The sequence below is a fragment of the Arctopsyche grandis genome, chromosome 6 (genome assembly GCF_051622035.1).
Source record: "Arctopsyche grandis isolate Sample6627 chromosome 6, ASM5162203v2, whole genome shotgun sequence".
NCBI lineage: Eukaryota > Metazoa > Arthropoda > Insecta > Trichoptera > Hydropsychidae > Arctopsyche > Arctopsyche grandis.
Genome location: NC_135360.1, coordinates 17,171,480 through 17,195,308, shown reverse-complemented (window position 1 = coordinate 17,195,308; position 23,829 = coordinate 17,171,480). Strand labels below are relative to the sequence as shown.

The following is a 23,829-nucleotide window of genomic DNA, read 5'->3' as shown; positions in this document are numbered from 1 at the left end:
ATTTACAGTTAATCGTGAAACGATTGTTTAAGACACTCAATTATAATAACGTGTTTATTTCATTTAATTTTTGTTCATCAAAGTGCATCGTAATTAATATTCATTAATTTCATAAGGCAGAATTTTACTTATTATTTTCAAAATTACATAAAAGTATTTAACGAATTTGATTCGATTTAGCATTATTTTGCAAAATATATTGTAAATGGCATACTTTATTAATGTCTGTAAGTGAATACTGCATTTTAAATATTGTATTGTAAACGAAATTTTATATAGCGGAAGACATATCCAATTTTTTTTCATTATTTTCTAACACAATAAATTTTGTAATGAAAATATTATGTTATAATGTAAAAGCTTTTATTTATTTAGTGATTGTAATGAAAAATAATCAAGCCTTTTCTTTAGAAAAGTATATTTTATTTACCACACCAAAGAAAAACGCTTTTTTTTGGCAACATTATTAACTGTAATTTTTTTTAATTGTGCCTGAGCCTGTTTAGCGCAACTTCTCGGCCTGAACAGGTTTACCTGAAGCCCAACTTTGATCTTCTTGGTGAGAGCTCCTTGTGGGAATACAGCTTGCACCTGAGGAACCACTGAGCTGGATACCATTCCACCTATACATACATCAACACATTATTCTAATTTTCTACTTAATCTAAGAGAAATTTATTTATGTAGATTTAGACAAATAAACCATTACCTTCTGGACCAATCGCATGAACTTCTTGACGAATTCTAGAGATAACTGCAAAGTATTGTGGAAAATCGTGGGTCAGAATTCGTGTCACTCGTGCTGGGGGAGCACCTGGTTCTTCTGGAGGCTCTGCAAAATTAAATTAAATATTTTAGATAATTATTTAATATATTAATATACACGATTTGACACACAGTTTGAAACTAAGAATACCATCTATATCTAACGTGTCGCTCAATATATCTTGTACTGTACAATCAGCAGCTTCCACGGCATGCTCTCGCCATGTTGTTCCATTGTCGGATCGCAAAATCACAATTTCCCTCTCCTTTCCACGAAGGGATGCAAAATGCGGTACTTCCAATATGATAGGTCTAGAAATAAACACATATTATAATGTGTGATAATATTGAAATACAATGAAAAATATGGTATTAAATACTTGCCCAATAAATTTAGCAGATACTGGTCCAAGTTCTAGGACTCGGCTAGCCAAAGCTTCACCTTCCATCAACGGTGGCATATGACTTACACGCTGTGATCGTACATATCTAAAAATATAAATTATTATGTTTTGTATTCTTCATAACATTTATACACTTTTTAAAGGTTAAAATGTGTACACATGTACCTGCAAGTGATCCTAGTGGGCTGTTGAGCTGACAGTGGAGGAACAATGACTCGAACTCCACCTCCTCGGCAACCCTTCAATGCTCCACCACGAGCGTCCACCAAAAAGGATACCAAAAAGCTTAAATCGGAAATGGATAAATTGTTATTTAAATGTTTTAAAGATATCTTTATTTCAAAGTACGAATTATGACATACTTTTTCCATTGTAATTTCCTTCTGCATTTACCAAAAACAATTCCAATGTGAAAGCAAAGAGAAAACAAAAAAATGTATAAGCAAACATTTAATATTTAAATATCTGAAATACAATTGAAACAAAATGATGAATTGAAACGTATAATCAATATTAAAGTTGAAAAATTTAAACATTGTCCATACTTTGGCTGAGTGGCATCTACGTTATAGCAATATCCTTCTTTCATTAGTTCAGCATTGTACAAATGATTGACTGTCTTTGCTGTTGTCAACTCATCTATAACATATGGTGGGCCGCTTGTAGTAGAATCTAAAAAGTTTGATAGAATTAGACATATCGTTAACTTTAAGTGTCACTCTTGTTTTTCATTACCATATACCTTGTGAAACGTCCATAACATTTTTGGTCCCGATTACAGACTCTACTCTCTCATCCCTGGTAACGTCAATTGGTAAAGAATCATCACCCAGAGATTTCATGTCATCAACGGTGAGATATCGATACGGTTGATCAGTTAACATTGTGTCTTCTCCTATAAATAAAAATCTGATTACTTTAATACTTTTACTTACCTTAAAAAAATTTATCGAAATTCAACACAAACCTCCTTCTTCTTCAGAATCAGACATAAAAGTTTCGTACATAGTTTCTGGTGCAACTGGTTTATACTTGTCATCTTTTGGTAGACTAGATGGTGAAGATTCAGAAACTCCTTTCAAAGTATCCATCACTGTCACGTAACCAAGACGTTGGGCTATATCTAACGGGGTCTGTCCATTCTAAAGATACAAATGAAACAAATCATATAGAAAATATTGTGTTTTATATTTTAATATAAACTAAATACTTCTTATACATACATTAGTAGTTGCATTAGCATCTGCTTTGTGCTCCAATAATAAGTTCACTATGTTTATATGACCCTGTTGAGCTGCATGGTGGAGAGCAGTATATCTGAAATTAATTTAAAAGCTATATAAGTACTGAAATCACAATATTTTTTTTTAATATATTCTTTCTTGTGTAACAGCATTACCCATGACATGTAGTTGCCTGAACATCAGCACCAGACTCCAAAAGAAACTTAACCATGTTTGTTTGTCCAAAGTGACTAGCCACATGCAACGGTGTATAGCCTCCTTTTGTGCACACATCAACCTGTAAAAGTAATATAATTTTATAAGATTTTATACAGTGCAACTGTATATTTTATCATATTTAAGTCGCTTACCTTTGCACCATTGTTGACCAGTATTTTAGCAACTGGTACATGATCTTCTTGAGCTGCCAAATGAAGAGCAGCGAGACCACTACGAGCTCGTTTACCAGCTTCTGCACCTTGTTCCATCAATAGCGAACACATTTCTGCGTGACCCTTCGCAAATAAAAAATCAATTGTATATAAAAACTTACTGCTAAAATTTCTAAACATTAAAAATTTGAATTTTCATTGTTTTCAAGATGTTGACATTTTTTTTAATTTATTTTTACGAGTGTAAATTTTACTTACTTGATGAGCTGCCAAATGCAAAGGTGTACAGCCAGCGCGAGATTCAGCATCGACTACTGCTCCACGTTCCATTAAAGCAGCAGCCGTTTCCATTTGATTCTTCCGGGCAGCTATATGAAGTGCTGTATGACCGTTCTTAGCTGCAGCCTATTGTGTTACATTAAATTATTGATGAATACAATATTAGACTTATATGTACATACATATATAAAGAACTTAATATTACTTTTGGATCAGCGCCTTTTTCCAGAAGAGCTGTAGCTACAGCGTGATGTTTGTACTGTGCAGCTACGTGCAATGGTGTAACACCATTCTTGCCCCTGGGGTCTAATTCGGCACCCTTCTGAGACATGAGTAAGTTGGCCACTTTCAAGTTACCATACTTGGCTGCCAAGTGCAATGGAGTGAATCCTTTCTTTGTGACAGCATTTGGTGGGGCACCGTGCTCCAGTAAAACTGCAGCCACCTTCAAGTTAAAATTCACAATGATGAATTTGATTTAAATTATATATATATATATATATATATATATATATATATATATATATATATATATATATATATATATATATATATATATATATATATATATATATATATATATAAGCTTATGCTATTTTGTAATTTTTACCTCGTGATTATGTTGCTTTGCAGCAATATGTAAAGCGTTGTAGTTATCAGCTGTGAGAGCGTCTAATTGGGCACCATGTTGTACGAGAAGGAGTACAATGTCGACATTTCCTAGTCGGGACGCAATATGTAAAGCGGTTTGCATCTCGCGAGCTCTAGCATCCACAGCTGCGCCATTTCGTAGCAATATTCGGATAATATCAGTCTATAAATTCAACAAAAAATTACTAGTAAATGTATCAAAAAAAATCTATATGTATACATATACATATAGGTATATTGATTTTTTTTTAATATTTACCTGGTTAGCTCTAGCAGCAAGATGTAGTGGTGTTTCTCCTCGTACAGTTGGAACATCGGGACTTGCTTCGTGTTGCAAGAGATAGATTACAATATTCATACATCCCATAAATGCGGCTACATGTAATGGAGTTAACCCTGATTCAGTCGTGGCCGATATACCTTAAAATTGAATTAAAATTTCCAACATAAGTTCAAATATATGTACATACATAAATACCTGAAAATTTTACCAATTATGAGAATACTTACTTGCTCCATATTTGAGCAATAGCTCGACCACTTTAATTCTATTTTTCTTACAAGCTATATGAAGTGGGGTAAAGCCATTCAAAGCTCTTGCGTTGGCATCAGCATTTCTAAATACCAATATTAAAATGAATCAATTGTAATGTATTTTCATCCCAAAAATTAAAAGATTGACTAAAATAAAATTTAATCACCTATCTAAAAGTAACTTAGCAACTTTAACATGACCGCAGTGTGCGGCCACATGTAAAGCGGTTAAATAGTCTACAGTTAAATCGTCCACTGGTGCTCGGTGATACAAAAGTATTCTCGCTGCATCTGAGTGATCTCCTTGAGCTGCCATATGCAATGGCGCTAATCCGTTCTACAAATTAAATATTATATTTATATTCTTTATTATTACATATATTTATATTATTCATGCAAATCGAATAATGATTTTCTTTGATTTAGCATACCTTACTTTTACCACTTATAGGAGCTCCACGCTCCAGCAGCATATCCACTACATGTTCGTGACCAGATCTAGCGGCACAATGCAGTGGAGTTAGGCCATCTCTTGTGCGAGCTTCCACCTGAGCTCCACTTTCTGCTAGGAGTGCAACCATGTTGGCTTTACCTGAATCAAACAAGCGATACAATATTATAGTACAATATAATCGTATTATAAACAGTCAGTTTATTATTCAATTTTTAACCCCATTTGGCAGCTACGTGAAGCGGACAAATGTTGTGTTTAGCTGCACAATTAACGTCTGCCCCTTTGGTCAGAAGTAACTTTGCTACTGCTTCGTTTCCATAGTGAGCAGCTATATGCAAAGGAGTGAATCCAGACTTTGATGTAACATCTGGATTATGATCGTTCTGAAATATTTTTTGTATGAATTTATGTTATACTAGAATCACTATGTATACATATGTAGTTGTATTTGTGCTTCATTGAAAACTTACTTCAAGCAAAAGAGCAGCCGCTTTGCAGTCGTCTTTTTTGGCAGCAATGTGTAATGCTGGTAATCTAACTCTGCCAGTATCTGCTTCTAAAAGCACTGCAACCACCTTCTCATGGCCTTGCTGCATCGCCACCGCCAATGGAGTGAATCCATCCTGTATTTATAATTCAATTAAATAAACAATAGTACTCTTCAAACACAAGCTAAATTTTTATTTTATTTAATTTGTCAGAATTAATACCTCGGTGGCTAAACTTTGATTTGCACCATTTGCCAATAAAAATTTAACAACGCCGTCATGATTTTCTTGAGCTGCCATATACAAGGGAGTGAAGCCATTTTGCGATTGTATGTTGACCTGAGGATACGAATTCGGTGTATTTCATTATATGTATAATATTTTACAAAAAATATCATTTAAATTTAAAAATATTTCTTTACCTGGGCTCCGCTTTGTACCAAGAGGCGGACGACTGCTTCTTGGCCGGCCAAAGCTGCTATGTGGAGAGCTGTATTTCCTTTTTTCGTAGCAGCATCTATGTGTGCTCCTCTTTGTAAAAGGACGCTGACCACTTCGGAATGGCCATCTTTGCTAGCCAAGTGCATAGCGTTGAGGCCATTCTGTCGAAAATTTAATTTCATATTAAATTTTGATTATTCAACATGTTTCAGTTTGATTTGAAAAAATAAATATCTTAAAACATTAAGGAATCACATTGATATTAAGTAAAAAAAAATTAGAACGTCAAGGTTAGGTTATGTTCATCGATCCGTTTCAACACATAAAGTGACTATAAAAAGATAAGCACCGACGCAAAATCGTAAAATTTTTACTATTATAACCATGAAAAAAGAAACAGGCGACACACGATATCGTTGACCGAATGCGACATTATATAAGCGGCCATTTTGATTGTGCGGCAACCATTTGAATTTCAAATGAACTGTCGACGTGTGGACCAATTAAACTTATACAACTTTTATTGTATTTAATCATAGAGAACCGTACTATTTTACAATTTGTATTTACGCTCAAATCTAAAATAATACATCACGTCTACATATGTATATTTCCAGCTGTTTGGCCACATCCATTCTGCAACATGGCTACCATTGCGGAAACGCCCGAACTTTTACAAGTCGAAAACTTTATTGATACCACGTTATTATTATATAACACATGTTCCAACAATTCGGTTATTTACTTAGCCTCGTTTGAAAAGCTATTTGATAGAGTTTGCTAAACTAGGACACTGTCTCTACACTCACACTTGATGTACATATAATATATACCTATGTATATTCCATATATACCTATGTATTTTGGGTATATTATTGGAATTTTCAGCGATATTATACATAAAATACGAATTTACTACCGATAAAACCTTTACAAAAAAATGATTCCGTAATAAATACAGTCACGATACAATTTAGTATAATAGAAGTGTAAATTATATTTAGTAGGTGTGCGTGTAGCAAAACTGGCATAAATTATACGACGTGGTAATTTTTAAAAATATTCTTAAACCGTTTCAACAGCTGTTGCATTATTGATAACGGCATTGCTGTAATTATCAATCATTACGTTTATATTTCATCGTCTGTCATTTTTTAAAACTTTACTTACAGCATTGCTGACGTTGATGTCGACATCCTGATTTAACAATGCTAAGATCTTATCCAGCTGTCCAGCTCGAGCAGCTCTCAGGAAAGCCGTACTAGCGTCCGTCTGAAAAATCGAACAAATTCCACAATTAGTGATATTTTTAATGTAAATTTTACATACATAAATAAGGTTTAAATAGTATGTGACGTAATTCATTTCAGCACTTCGTATATATGGAAATAACTAACGTGATATATAATATTTGTAAGTCTGAAAAATAGAGTCATTATCATACTTTTTGTATATAGTTTTTTGGAAACCCTAACGTAAGCGCTATTTAATGAGTCTGGCCAAAAAAATTATATAGAAAGAAAATCTCATGCCATCGTTAACACTGACTTTTTATTAAAAGAAAAAAAAGTGCTTGAACTATTATACCATATAAAATAATTTCATCTTATTTAACATTCTTGTCTTATGCAAGTATATACATATACATACATATGTAATATGAATTTATTCGGTGTTTTACTGTATAACTGGACGACATATAAGTACATACACATGTATATATGTTTGTATGTGTGAGCTTGAATTGATTTTTTGTACTTTGATGTATGTATGTATAAGGTTTTTCGTGTTTGTAAGCCGTTTAGATATTTCGAATTTCCAGCCTGTTTTCTTAGCATGGCTTATGGTTTACAGCAATTTGGACCTACGGATATGGCGAATAATTACGAGTTTCCTCAGTCGATTTCCATTAGGTTGTGTGCTAAAAACACGAGGGGGGGGGGGGAGAGTTGACCTTTATAAAATACTAACAGCGAGTTATAATATTTTGCTTCAATCAAACTCATAAGAGTAGTAGATTACAATCGAAAATAAACAAAAGCGAACCACGACACGTAACCGTTAAGCAATCTAAGTTAAGTCAATCAGGGTATTGTTTGCCGTTTATATAATCATCAAATACATATACAAATACAGACACAGCGTAGTGCACTGGTAGAGCATTACGCTGTGTCTGGGGTTTGGTGCAAACGATCGAAAAGCGCCAGACAGATTGAACCACAGATTAACTGGATGGCTGCTTTAAACGCAATTCTCGACTTCACGAATGAAAAATCAGATGACGAGTAACCTTTCGATGTGCACAGATGCAATTATTAAAATGGTAATTATTAAAATTGAGTTGGATCTTTCTGGCAAGTTTTTAATAATTTAATAAGGAAAAATCCGGAACTAAAGTATCAGAAGCACATAACGAATACAGGGTAGGTATGTCGGGACTTCGGGTAGATTTCGCTTAGTCTAAGTGCGAGCAGTGCGCACGAATAAGGTACACGTGTCGTTAATCTGTGGTTCAGTCTGTCTGGCGCTTTTCGATCTTTTGCACCGCATTGTGTGTCTGCTATTGCATACCAGTGAAGAGGTTGTGGGTTAATACGCTGCTAGCGAGATATTTTGGTTAATAAAACACAGATCGACCGTGTCCTGTTAGAATTTTCCGATTTTTTAGCTTAATTGTCGTGAAGGATCTAATAAATTGGTATCCTCCCCCTCAGTTTATCGCACATTCGAGCTATTAGCTTCTCAAATGTGTTGAATCTTATAAAAATATGCTACCTACATAATGTATTTCTCGTAAATTTGTTGTTGATTGTCCATAGATGTCTCTATTATATTCTATGTACTGTTATGGTTTGGAAAATTGTAATTTTTTACGTACAAAAAATTATCTAACCATGTGTCGTCACCATGGGGTAATTCCTGTCGTGGCACATATGATGTACGTAATAAAATAAAATAAAATATGTATGTATATGATGCATACAACGAATTACATTTCAAATTCTTTGACACGATTTCAAACCAACATAATTATATTTAAAATACGACATTCCTAATGCATACCTACGCAAAGAATTTCCTCACTTTATAGGCGTACTTTCAATCGGTTTTCAAATGAAAAATATTTGCATAAAAAGCCCTACAGAGTTCAGAACACGTATCAAATAGACGTAGGCTGCTTTGAAATATAAATTATGCGAAAAATTCGTATCATTCTCGAGCTGGAACCCTCGCGGGAATCATACGCCGAAATTCCGACCAGAATTTTATAATACCTCACGCAAAAGAACAACGCAGGATTTAAGCGCGTTTCAATATATGTACATATGATGTGTTTCATGTACAATATTTAGATATTTCGGGACAGACATGCAAACAATAGCAAATCAAACTGAACAATGTGAGTAATAAAGGATTTCACTAAAATTCTAATTGAAGTTTTTATATTAACCAGCAGCGTGGCTCGGTGGTTGCGTTGATACTAAGCACCGAGAGCTCGCCGGGTTAGATCCCGTGAGCTAACCTCGATTGAAAAGAATTATTATATTTAATGCTGCTGGTAAGACTTGGATATTTGTGACTCCAAGAGGTTGCCAATTTATCTGATTTCATTGTTGAAGCGGTTCCTCCATCGAATTGGCAAAAACCGTCCTATCCACCATGTCACCGCTACATATTTGAATTTTATTTCAAAAATTTATTAAGAAAATACTATATATTAATTCTTATATATAGTATTTGTATTTTGCTTATATGTCTGGTCAGTGACGCGTTAGGGTATTCTATAATATCACTGGGGCTAATATGTAAGTAAATAAATTAAATATACCCAAAGTGATGTTATATGTAGGTATATACATATGTTGACTGCTCGAATTTGTGTAGCAGTTCGAAGTTTATATGTACATATGTCTTAACTAAAACACCTTCCTTGTTTTAGATTTTGAGCCAAACAATGTTTAAGTTTGAATTCAATTGTCCCAAATTCAATATCCGAGCCAAGCTAATATCTAAATTTAATTTTCTTGCCGTTCACAAAGTCAACACATAAACTATTCTATTGTAGTATTCAGAGTTGTGTTTAGTTTTCGGTTCGGACTTGGTCCGCTTTTTATTCCATCTTTTTTGTGCTAAAATTGGACTTTTTCCGAGTGTGTAATTGTACGCGTGTCGCCTTTTCACAGTTTGTCGTCAATTAGGAGGGCGCGCCTGAAACACGAATATTTCCTGTTCCGCTTCAGACTGCCTGAAATGGAGGCTTTCAGGGTAGATTTGATGCGGCCATTACGCTACATTTAGCGAACACGTGGACAGCCTTGAAACTTTACCTAATTTCAATACGGCAACATTTCGACAAACACTCACCCGGCGTCTATTTTCATCGATTACGCGTTTACATTGTTTTAATTTTATATTCGGGAAAATATTGATGCTTATAAAATTTATATATTTATTTCGGAAAATATACAGTTTTAATAAAATATAATAATAATAGTTAAAGATAAACCATTTATAAAAATTTTCACATATACAAAAATATGTAGATAAAAAATAGATATTAATAAAATTAACAACAAAAAAAAGAAGTAATAATAATATTGATTGATAACAGTGGTATGTACTAATCATAGCAGTAAAAAAAATAATAATAACGTAGATTACAATTATAAAAATATACAAAAAATAATAATAATTACTATAATTCCATATTTCAGCAAAATAATTTACAATTCAAATGTTCAAATAAATATATATTTTGATTTTTACAAACAATCGTCGAATTATTTGATTCCGCTGTGGAACGCGAATTTGTTTCGACCCTTCAATTTTTATTTAATACGATGGAAATTTATTCACCCTCCGTCAACTCCGATATTATAATTAGCAGGTGGCGTATTGCTCTTCGGAAAAATCATTTCTGTAGGTTTCAATATTGTCAAATATAAAAAAAAACCTTGGCTGCTTTAAAACCGTTTATTGTGTTAAAACATCTGGAAAAGAAATTCTTTTTGTGATTCGGTTTTTCAAATACTAATTGCTTTTTTCGACTGTACTGCGCTAAATTGGACTTCCCACTACGATGAGTCAATATATAATACGACAATTTAAATACATACAATATATACTGTAGAAAAATAATAACCAGCTTAGTTTTCGCTAATATTATCCAGCACTGCACGTGAAGAGTTCGGCACAATACTACACGGAAAAAAACTTCTTCTAATCATTACTATACAGCACCGCCCATTTTTGGCACGTTCATACTTTTTTTGCAAGGTAAAATTAGCTTACATATACACAGGATAGCAGTATGGCTCGGTGTTTGCGTTTAAGTTAAGCACCAAGAGGTTACGGAGTTCGATCCCGTGCTAATTTTTAATTCTGCTGGTCAGACTTGGATATTTGTGGCTCCAAGTCGATCGTTTCCTATAAGAGTTTGCCAATTTATCTGATTTCATTGTTGAAACGGTTCTTCCATCAAATTGGCAAAAACGTTCCTACCCACTTTGTCACCAATATCTGAATTTGATTTATGTACAATATGTAAAAAAAGTCTAAATCCATAAATGTCTCTATGGATTAATTAATTAATTAATTAATAGTTAATTTCATGTTCTTCAGCATCTCGAAATTCAGCGATTTATGAAATAATAATTGGCTAGGAAGGCGCAATGGGGTTTACCTGTTCGGCTTTCCTGGTATATATCTATGTAAATAAAAAATAAAAATGTACATTACAGAGCGCGACTCAATATTGTTACAATATGACGTTTCCGAAAACATTAATATACACATGGCAACACTTTCGTTAGTACGGGTGCACTCGCCACATTGAATATCTCATTGATACGTTTTGGTAACATGTACTGCTGTATAATATGAATAGATCGTGCCGGTTACTGCTATTTTTATTACGTCACGTACATATTCCGAAGCATATGAATGTGTTCATATACATACATATAAGAATGCACTAAAGAATATTTCTACGTGTAGTTGCCGGCTTCAGCCGTGCTGTTATAGACGAACCTTTATAAGTAGCTACTTAAATGGCAGCAAAATCCCTGTACAAGGACAGTTAGGTCAAGTATGCATCTACATATGTATATTGTATATATAAATATACGTCCATATTTGTAATAGAAAATCTTTTAAAACCTTGACTTGGATTATCATTCAATGCCGATACTTTTATTGCCAGTCTACATACTTTAATGTTTCAAGTACATATTCAAGTACACATCACATAATGTCACTTTCAACTAACCGAAATTCCGGTTTTACACACTTTGTTATAGCAAGACGCAAATTTAGAGAGCTGGACACCAGCGCTTTGTCCATACAAACGTATTACACTTCTCCCTTCCTCAATTATGGCACTAGAGAAATTATTTTTTAATATGCTATGGATATCCGCCATAGGCATGTTTCTATCTTTTTATTTTTTTGATTAGTTATTTTTTATAGGAGCTAGGAGCCACCAAACATCTATAAAATCGCCTCGTTTTTACACTCACGAAAAGTGTCCAGCGTGCTAACTTAACGATTGATTTTTAAAAAAAATACGAATACACAAACATATAAAATATCTTTCTCATACCGATGATGAAATTTTTGTTAAAATTGGTCCAGTTTCGGAGGAGAAAACTGGAGAATACAAAACCTCGATTTTGTCGATTTAAAATAGATATTATCTGGTCGAGGCGCAACTGTCGCATTCACTCAATATATATGTATATATTGATATACATATTGTGTCATATTCACTCAATATATATGTATGTCGAAGAAAGGAACGGCAACAAAATTAAGGTTTCGGGTATCCAGCCCTCTTAAGAGGGCTGTACACCTGAAACCTTAATTTTGTTGCCGTTCCTTTCTTCGATATATAGTGAATGTGACAATATATATCAATATATATATTGAGTGAATGCGACAGTTGCGCTTCGACCAGATAAAACGTATTTTAAATTGACAAAATCGAGGTTTCGTATTGTCCTATTTTCTCCTCCGAAACTGGACCAATTTTTAAAAAAATTTCATCATCGGTATGAGAAATATATTTTATGTGCATCTATCAGCGTATTTTTTTTTAATCAACCGTTAAATAAGCACGCTGGACTCTTTTCGTGGGTGTAAAAAAGAGGCGATTTTATATATGTTTGGCGGCTCCTAGCTTCTATAAAAAATAATTAATCAAAAAAATAAAACGACCCCAATGGTGGATATCCATAGCATATTAAAAAATAATTTCTCTAGTGCCATAATTGAGGAAGGGAGAAATATAGTACGTTTGTATGGACAAGGCGCTGGTGTCCAGCCCTCGTAAGTACGCATTAAAAATAAATTTAAATTTTTCTATTATTTATAATATACATACATACATTCACAAAATAATAGATACGTTTATGTATGTACATCTGCATACCGTATGACTAATCGAGGTCAAATTTTGCAAAGTCACTCTCCATGAGCCAGCAGTTGACGTGGCCATTAAAATACTTTTCTTTTAGAGAGCTGTCGTACATATTTGGGTTTCGGAGACTTCACTTGCTTCAAATATATGCATGAAAAAACGTGCAGTATTCATTTGTTTGAAATTTTTATTTCAAAAGTATATGTAAAAATAAGCTTTTCTTAAATTTAAAACAATTCAAATCGTGCTTTAGTGTATATATAGATATACTACATATGTACATAGTAGTCACCCTTTAGATTTGCTTTAGCATCCCTTGCAAATTGAGGAGCGTTGATGTAGACAGCTCGATAGTGCGACTGAATTCATTTCAGACCGTACGACATTTCTAGTGCTAGGGTACATAACAACTCACACACTGGGGTAAGAATATCGATTTTTGGCCGTGGAATTTGGCATAAAGCAACCCACCCTCATTTAGTCGCTGCTGCAAATTATTCCGCGAAATGCTATTTTATTCACGTGGCGGGACTTCCCGGTGCCCCATGCCATATAATCACACATAACGATCTATCACTCGCTGTATATATGTACATACATGTAGGTTTTGTATTATATTGTATATCGCGTGTCTAGACAACACACACATATACAAACACCGTTATAATATAATTCACCCGGTCTCCTGCCATACTTGTTGGGCTGTAAAACAATAAACGCGATAAGGAGCAGTAATCACGCAATAATCCATAAAATGTTACTGAACTCGTCAGTAAAAATATAAAGGATTTAGCTCCAGGTCTGCTAGCATTTTTGATAAATGGACAAAAAGTAAGTTATTGATTTTGTGCTTTTAGTTTCCGTTTTTAAAATAAATATTAAAATGTTATTTTTAAAAATGGCACGATAAATGTACAGGCTGATGTGTCCCATGAGTCTCCTTTAACCTTGGTTATAAGTATGTCGAAAGTATTCATCGGAAAATGGCTGAAAATCCGTGCTGTATTGAAATGGATGGTTAAGACGTTGACTTCTATAGCTTAAGTATTTTTCAATATTTGTTCAATCGATAAAAGGACGACCCTTCTTGGTATTCGTCGATAGCCGGATCGACCCATGTGTCAATTCCATTGCAAAGCCGATTTCATCTTCGGGTAAATCCCACAGGAATACTAGGGTGTGGGTTTCCTTTGCAAATAAGACCGTTTTCCCCAATGAAGAAATGTGTACCGAAAAATTTATTTTTATTTGACTTTTTGATAGCGAAAAACCTTTCCGCTGCCTGAATGACGAATGAATAGAATTTGTAAGCAAAAATTCCGTTTTGCTGTTTTTTTTTGTAAATAAGAAAGAGACTAGATACATCCAATTCACATCAAAGCTTAATGTCTAATTGCTATTTTTCTGCTCTGATTCTATATGCAGTTGCTACGCTTTATCTTTACACGTGTTGCTTACACATTTCCCAATTGACAGATTTGGCATTGGAACCAAATTGATCCAGTAAAAAAAAAGATCAAGTATTTTTTTAATCATTGATTTTTGGTTGTTTCATCAGTGTTCTGTCATATATGTATACATTTGCTAGTGCAATCAACGTTTATATCGCTCTGATTGGGGTTCTTTCTGTTTACTCGGCTTATGAATTTATTAGCCTCGATTGTTGAATGAGTAAAAACACGTTAACCCTTTCACTTTCAACGAAGTTTAGACGTTGAAGACGTGTAATCAAATCCGGCGGTTTAAATCCGTCCTATTATAATGAAAATGTTTTCTGGCTTATGTTTCTATTTACAGCGGCTTATCGTTGTCAGATTCATATAATAGGTATGAATGCGAATCATAACGACTTGATATTTCTACTTTTACTTTGCACGTAATTTTTTACAACCCCTTTTATTTCAAACGAAGCAAAAAATTTAAATTGCCTCCCACTTCAGACGTAGAGGAATGGCCGCAATTTAGTATTTAGTCGGCGATTCTCAACTATTTCTCCATTGCTATTCAAAATGAAACAAATATATATTAAAAATATAAATTTAGTATTTATTTTCCATGGATCATATGTATATATTCACACTACATACATATGTATACGTATGTATGCAGTGTGAATATCTCGCTCATACAACTTACGATTTAGCAGTGTCTCAGCTCCTAATTTTTTTGTTGTTGCAAATTTAACCATCAATGATATAATCACCTTGTCCTCCAGTACAATATCTTTCCAAAAATAAGTACATTTAGTGCGACGAAATGCGTTTTTCACCGGCATGTATTTCTCGAGCCGGGTATTGATTGCACGTTTGCGCGACTGGTGTCGTTGAACCAACGCGCACATAAGTATTGTTACAATACATACAGTTGAATTCAAGATACACAAATACAGTGGAAATGAAGCTTTAATTAATTGACAGATGTATACCTGACTCTGATTTGCCGTTTCAGTCGTCATATCTTCTTCAGGGGACGATAGTTCTGGTCTATTGACGATATTTACACATGCACAACACCGAACACAATTGAATCGTGACAGTTTTACGGCAAACCGTAAACCTTACACGAAAATTAAACAAAAATAAATTTAAACAATCACAAATGTATACAAAGACGACAGTTTTATGCTAATTATATGTATTAAAGTCTCAAAATCTGGAAATTAACAAAGATTGTTGCAATTAATTTGTGTGTGTATGGTTAATAGTTGAGGTTATGTAGCGATACATTTTAATATTAAATTTATTACAATTCAATATTAAATTTATTAAAAGTAGATATAATTCAAAGATTGCAATGTTAGTTGTTTTTCCCATTCATATTTTAAATATAAAAGGTGTTGGAATTGTTGAATATTAAAAAAAAGAATTGCGTTTTATAGAATAATAATACTTGAGTGATGAAAATTGTACATAAAAAATATTATAGACGTATTAAAAAGCATTTAAGAAGCCGTCAATCTTAAAAGTCAATAAAGAAAATTTAACGTTTTCCCACATTTACACCTGCTTGCGATATTAATATCTTTCGGAAATGAAATACTTTAGTTTCAAGAAATCACATAAAGAAATGGCACATCAAATAAATTTAATATAATCAATTAATTTTGTTATTGACGATCGATCTAAATTTTTAACTTATCTTATAACGGCGGCACATGGGTGTGAAAAGATGACGAAATTACACTATTTATTGTAAGGACTGGGAAAAGAGATGATCGATTGCAGGACATGGCCGCCGTTTTACGACACAAACGTCAAAAAAGCCGCATACAACACACAAATATTGCACAAACTACGCGACCAAAGGGAAAAACGAACAAAGCACTTTCTGCACGAACGGGCGCAGCTAAGGGGTTAAATTTGGTCGTTTCGACGCCGACGACAATTCGTCAAAATCGTCAGCCGACTTGAATCGAAGATTTTCCGAGAAATTCGAATGAAATAAACGCACTTCACTGGGTGGGGAGTCGTTCTCACGACTGCATCGTTCCTACTGTACTACACTGGGGTTTTTTCTAGGACATTTTTGTTTATTTTTTTCAAAAAGGGGGTGTTATTTTCTCGGAGGGATCACATAGTGAGTGGCGCGAGGGCCGGGGCTGTAACAAGTGCGGCTGTAAGGTGGCTCAAGGTGCCGGTGAATAAGGGTGAAGGCGCATGCGCCATCCTTTTAAATTCACAGTCACGTTTAGTATAATTTTTTATTCAAATTTATGAAAATGAACCTTCATACATCATGCTTATCTATATGAGCGAAATATCGTAATTTATCGTAATAAGTAATTTATCGTAATAAGTTCACTTGGAAATGGTAACGGGTGAAGAATGTCAAAGGTAATGAAGACAACCCCTCTGCAAGCCAATTGAAAAATATTCCTTATATTTCAGAATTGACTTTTTTAAATAGTGGAAATATTATAAAGTTTGACGTAGAATGTATAGTAAACGTGATGAAATATACGAAGCAATACCTGAGCTTAATTTATATAATCGTATGTATTGAAGCAGAGGCTCTAAATTTTAAGAAAAACCTATTTCAAGAAAAAAATTAAGAAAAACCTAATAGCCGAACGGACATTTTACTGATTGTGTATCGAAATTACTCAAAACTCACTGAAAACTGATACATTATTCAGATATCACCTCGCCTAATAAAAATTTGATATTTTTGATAAATTGAATTAATTAAAAGTTTTATTCAGCCAAATGTCCGTCGGCTTAATGTCTGTTAGGCCAAATGTCCGTTTGGCCAAATATCCGTCAGCCTAATGTCTGTCGTTCCGTTCGGCCAATAATCCGTCAACCGTTCATGAATATACTAATTTGTTCATACACGAACCAATCTGGTCAGTTATAGTTAACATAAAAGAACAAATTGACAAACGAATTACATAGTTTTTTCATGCACAAACTATTAGGCATAAGTTTAAATATTCTCGATCGTTTGTCCCATCCTCTATCTATGTATACCTTCGGTTGAAATAGTTTTGACATCAGCCAAGACTAGAATTATAGCAACGTTGTAATGTGGTTTCCATCGGATTTCCCTTTTAAATAATAAGCGTTTTAACAGGTCAAAGCTTTTGACATCTAAAAGTTTCATGCGACACCTGGTGAGTCTATATGTATTTTTGTTTGTGTATATATGTTTTGTTTTTGTCATCTCTAATTTCTGTAGTTATTGTTTTGTTTCTTTTCTGTTATATTTTTGTACATTGTGGCGGATTAAGAATTGCAATAGTCCAAACTTTAAATACATTAATAAATATAAATAAATATTTGAAGATATCTTTTGACTTTTAGCACTTAAACTAAAACACCTGGACTGTAACATACATACATATACATATGTATGTATGTATGTATATGGCCGTGGAAAGAAATTGGGAAAACCTTCATGTCACTGTGGCAGAAATTCTTACAAAATAAAATAATAACAGATTTATATATGTATTTACGTACATATATGTACATATGTACATATATTACATATATGTACATATGTACATATATTACGCCCTAACCAAATAAAATGAAAATCGAGTTTCTTTTTTTACTTTATTTCTTTCATTTTATCATGGTGCCATAACAGGTTGCCCCAAATCGACATGTATGGCCAAACTTGTCCACGTATATATAAATTAAAAATAATATTTAATGATTAAGTGATTAAAAATAGAGGATAGGAAGCCAATTTGTGAGGAACCGTTTCAACAATAAATCAGATAAATTGGCAAACTCTAGGAAAAGATCTACTTTGAGTCATAATTATCCAAATCTGATCAGCAGCACTGCAGAAACATCTAAATACGTTAAATCATACAACATAATACGATTCTTTTCAATCGAGGTCTAGCCAGTCTCTACTAGCACATGTTAACCACTGAGCTGGCTATATTTAGTTAAACACTTCCTTTAAAACTATACATTAGTAAATATATGTACATATATATGTACATATATATAAAGCAAATTGATTAGTTCACGCACGCATTTGAGAAACATTTAAATTTAGAGAAAATATATGTATCGAATATTGAATCATACTATCGCACACTTTTATTTGTATGTATGTATGTATTTACGGCAAGAAGACATATACCTATCATTCGTGGAGTATCTACAGATGTACATATCACAACGTTCAATGCTTGATTAAATAATATAGTATGATGATACTGCTGCTGTTTATGACGTCGAGCAAGTATGGCAGGGTTGCGCGCGCAAGCACCCTTATCGACCGGGCTACACCCGTGGTGGTAGTCGCCCCCGCACGCGACCGCTACACCCCTGCACTCGCCACTTGCCCACCCCTGACTTATACTACAGGACACATCACACACACACTTGCTGACCGCTTTTCCTCACCTAAGCATACACTCATTTTATATTTCATTTACAAATTTACATACATATTTAATTTCCTCAAACCACGAAATATAATTAAAAATAATTTTGTATTTTTTTTCATGATATCAACGTCAAGTTTAACTCTAGGTATATTAAAAACTTATTTTCAGTCGAACAATATAATATTTATTCAAATATTATTTTCATATATATTTCAATATAATTCGATTATTTTAAACAAAAGACAAATAATATTTCAATTAACAACAAATAAATCGTCAGATTTCGATTGCTGTACTTTGAGAATTTGCAAAACATCCATTTTCTTGTATGTATTCGAATAATCTTACAAAATATTATTATATCAATCAAATGAAAAATTGCGTTTTGAAGTAAACATTGTATTGGTATCGATTTTTTGAATTATACGATTCGAATTATTATGGGCTCCTTTTTATAGGACGCGGATATTTACTAGTCGATCGCCAAGCAACATTTGATCGATCTCAATTAAGATTGTGAATTTTAAAAATAATAATGATTTCCATATTTTAAAATAAGATATAAAAAAAAAAATTATCAGATGTACACTTCGGAGAAGAAAATTAAAAATTCTTTCGGAAGAATTTAAGACACATCTGAAATATTTGCTGATTCACAATGTAGTAAGGTGATTGAGAAAAGGATATGTTTTTTATTAGGTTTCTATGTATAGCTATTACTTGAAATAAGAACATTTTTTATTGAGAGAAAGGATAATAAGGGATTGTTTTTGAAACAAAAAATGTTGGATTAATTTAACAAGAAGCTTTCCGACTTTAATAAGCTTTTTAAAATTTGCAATTTCTTATAGTATGCACCTTATATATGAATGAAAATAATGTCCAATGCCAACAAAAATCATCGCAATGATTTTTCCAATAAATTAGAGTTGATTAAATTTCAAAATGACGTTAAGTTGACACAATTGAAATCTTCTTATATGGAATTCACAAAAAATACTGATATTTAGAGAGGACGTTTCGATATATTTATAAAAAAATTACGATAATATTAAAAATATTTTGATTCTGCAGTTATTTAACGATATTTTTCCATTTAAAATGAATTTTATCTTCTATGTACTAAAAAGAAAAAGTTAACGCCATGAAAATTTGATGAAAAGTTTTTAAGTATTCCAGTATTCCTTATGTTACAAATGAAATTCAGATGATATTAAATTTGTAGGACGTCCCCTGCCTGAATTTGTCGATTATGTCTATGCAACTTTGTTGGGATGGCTCCATAAATATAATATTAGTACCGTAGAATTTTCATATTCATCCTACCCACCAATATCATTTTCTCTTCCTTCGTTACAATCTTCTTCATTACCTATGTAAACAGATGTGGGACATCTAATCGACTCGTGTACTCGTGTACTATATTACTTATTATAAAACATTAAAATAATATGTTTACAAAATCATTATAACTATTTTATAATAATTTCATACCTGTGTATGTATGTAAATATGTACATATATACCATATATACAATACCAAAAATTTGATAGGTCATACTTCAAAATATATTAATTGTGAATCGCTCGGCTTGCTTTGTATTGTGTTTCGACAATATGAAAAGCGTACAAAGAGAATCAAAGATAAAATATTACGTCAGAACATCCTGAAAATTCTACTACAATGGCTATTCAGAAAGCAACGTATCACATATCGATATTGTGAGTAGTATACACATTATATTGTATGTTCATACTTGATATTTCAATACTTTACTTCGACGTGCATTATTTACAAATACTAATCATACGTATTGTGTTTTTTTACTGTTTGTAGAATAAAAATGTTTTCTAGTCTTTTCAGATGCAATATGTTTGAAACTTATGTATGTATATTATTTATTATATAAATAATTCCTATACAATCATTATGTACATTTCGAGCAACTGTTAAACTTTTGTTGAACTTTGTGATTTCCACTTATATTAATCGGGGTTTCTTGTAGGTGTTTCTGTATTACCTATGCATGTAAATAACATCTGTGTCCAATTTCGCTTCTCCCCAATGTATTCAACCTTTGTATAAGTATTACACAATAGACGCAAACAAATATTTTCAATCCCTTATGCTATTGTAACGAGAGACAGGTTTAGATTGGCAGGTTTTCACTCTTAATTAAAATCTGAAACAAACACTCTCACAGCACCTGAACCAGAGTAATTACTCTCGCTAAAAATAGATTGTCGTTGTATAACTCTAAAAATGGCAGGTTGCGGTGATTGCGTCAACTTTAGAGACATATAGGAGTTTCGCCCTTGACCCTTCATAGCGTGTCTCATAACAGTATGTATTATATTTATGTATATACATTTCTTCTTTAGAATTATTCGATGATAATTCGTTTGACATTTCTACCTCAGGTTATACATACATACATACATACACGTATTTTTGTATATAAATCAAAAAGCTTTTTTTTATTATTTTTTATTTAAGTCTAATTCACATTATATCTTGTATGCATGTTTTTATGATCAATTATTTTTCTATTTCGTTTATGACTAGTAAAATTATTAAACAAAACCCCTTGCCCGCAGATGACCGCCATAGGAGTCATGCGGAAAATGCCAGTAGCGAAAATGGCATGTCTCACTATGTAAAAAAAAACTAAAAAAATACTTCAGTTGTTGACATATTTGGTCACTTAAATAAATATTACAATATATACATACATATTTATGGTCGAAAGCTTGATTTACAAATTCGGTTAAAAAGTACAGCGAAAGTTGCCGCGGGCAAAGGTTGAAGGGCGAAAACACAGAGGCAGGTTTTTTTTTAGATAGTTTTGCACATGTAAAAATAGCGCTAGCACAACTATGGCACAAACACCACTCCCTGGAGTGTGTTTGGTGATATTTTATCCTTGTATTTACATAGGTTTGACAGTGATCAATAATGGTGATTCCTATATTTGAAGAAATGTAGGAGAAACTTGTCGAAATAATAAAATCCTATGAATTTAAAATAACCTGAAGAAACACCCTTCCCAGCTTTAAGTCCCGAGGATGTACATTGCGTACGATTCAGCGTGTTTTCGCCCTCTGGGTTTTCTATCGAAAGTTTTTCGTGTTATTACAGCTAAATAAATATTGGCTTATTAACGTAGAATTGAAAAAGGGAAGGTGGAGGGTGTTTTATAATCGGACCGTTTTACGTGTTTGCTTATATTATATGTATGTAAGTATGCACATATGGGCATATAAAGTAGAATTTAGGCTATCCAATTTGGCTTTCCCATGCATAGTGGCGCTTTGTTTAAAACTTTACATACATACACTGTACATTTGTTCGTTTTAAAAACGTCAAAATTTAGTTTGGCCGTATTCCCAAATCGGATACACCGCATTGCGGAATTGTTCGCAAGACTTCGAGTCACTAAATGGTATCACCTTGTCCTTCGGCAAAGCGTTCGATATTTTTTGATCAGATCGTTGCCTTTGTTTGTTGAGCGCCGAATGAATTTTATGATCAGCCTTAATTGTCGTCGAACACGAATACATGTAAGTTTTTTTTTCACGAGAAAAATAATCACCTGTTGGTCGTGCACAAAATATATTTTCCGGAAGAGGATTTCACAAAATATATTTTCACGAAGAGGTGTAAACGTTTACTGAAATATTCAACGACTTCCTCTTCAATGTTGCATTGAGTTCTCTTCTCGTTTCTTCTCATATCATTGTGGACGCTATTATGTACATACACGCAGGGTGATCCATTTGTCGCGCAACCCTTTGTGGAATTCCCAAGGCGACGTTCTACGTTCTCAAGTACACCCATAGAAAGGTCAAGGCTGCAAGGGTCCCACATTCCCACCTTTGAAGAACTTCAATATGTAGTACATTTACAATATAATGTTCTCTGATTTCAACAATATCCTTAATAGTTTCTCTCCTGGTATATATGTACGTACATACATACATATGTGTACATATGTATGTATGTATGCTACAGTCAAAGTATATTACCAGTTGTAATATATTTCATCTGGCGTTTTAGATAATTCATATTTTAATACAAATAAACTAGTAGATATATATTTCTACAAAAAAAGATGGTTTCACTGGTGTTCGCCTGATTTTATGTATATTTTAACTGTGACAGCTCAGATTTTTTACAGAATGCTTTAGGATTCAATAATGCGTTAATATTACTTACCTACTATTACGAATTATGGAAAATAGTTTCATATTACGATAATCCTTAAAATGTGTTCAAAAGAAAAAAATGTGACTTTTCGATCCAAATGACTAGTTTTAATAGATGTTTTCACGAAGTACAGTACTGTAAATAAAATATACATATACAATTATTACAGTAATAGTGTAAAGCTCGCTGATGTATACATTGTCTAGTATATGTTTGCATCATCAAAATCATATTTATTTATTTATTTACAAATTTGCCATAGTAATTTTACAGATTAGCTCCAAGTCGTCACTATGGCTATATATGTATGTATAGTAACAGTGTTTACGGGAGATGTAACTAACCAAACCTAAATGCGTAAAAATACGAGTGTAGTTTTAAAACTTATACAGTAGATTAAATCATATTAATTATTGTCTATTTCGTATCAATCCAAAAAAAAAATGGTTATTTGAATACAATCGGTTCCATTCTTGAGCATAAAATTCATTAAAATTCATTAATGTCGAAACCAGCTTATCAGTCAAACTGATCAGAAAATTTACAGGTGCACAACGGTAAGTGCATGGATTTTCTAGCCGGAGTAAGCTTTAGCTAAAAATCAATACTGGTGTATGAACTTACTAAACAATGTATATATGTACATCTGCGAGATTTTACGCATTTACTGTAGTATATACATATGTACATACATCAATACCAGGTTGTATTTAATCAGAATCA

General features: G+C 33.0%; 1 protein-coding gene across 1 annotated transcript; it reads right to left on the bottom strand.

The window, feature by feature from the left end:
• Positions 1 to 426: 426 nt before the first annotated feature.
• On the bottom strand, positions 427 to 16,653 carry LOC143912620 (uncharacterized). Its single transcript, XM_077431914.1, has 25 exons — positions 16,504 to 16,653; positions 15,474 to 15,700; positions 6,802 to 6,903; positions 5,613 to 5,792; positions 5,413 to 5,529; positions 5,173 to 5,325; positions 4,920 to 5,085; positions 4,680 to 4,840; positions 4,416 to 4,585; positions 4,225 to 4,331; positions 3,974 to 4,134; positions 3,674 to 3,877; positions 3,269 to 3,508; positions 3,043 to 3,189; positions 2,764 to 2,907; positions 2,569 to 2,690; positions 2,393 to 2,486; positions 2,137 to 2,311; positions 1,912 to 2,064; positions 1,715 to 1,841; positions 1,335 to 1,454; positions 1,150 to 1,254; positions 908 to 1,077; positions 710 to 832; positions 427 to 623 (listed from the first exon to the last, which is right to left on the bottom strand). Exons 2-25 carry the CDS (start codon positions 15,501 to 15,503, stop codon positions 427 to 429), a joined length of 3,468 nt encoding a protein of 1,155 aa, XP_077288040.1. The 5' UTR covers positions 15,504 to 15,700; positions 16,504 to 16,653.
• Positions 16,654 to 23,829: the final 7,176 nt, after the last annotated feature.

Bases quoted from the DNA above. Each gene is read 5' to 3' on its own strand.
- LOC143912620 (XM_077431914.1), bottom strand. From the start codon at position 15,503: ATGACGACTGAAACGGCAAATCAGAGTCAG. The intron at 5,793-6,801 runs GTAAGTAAAGTT...AATTTTCGACAG, and splicing joins ACATCAACGTCAGCAATGCT to AATGGCCTCAACGCTATGCA. The intron at 5,530-5,612 runs GTAAAGAAATAT...TCGTATCCTCAG, and splicing joins TGGTACAAAGCGGAGCCCAG to GTCAACATACAATCGCAAAA.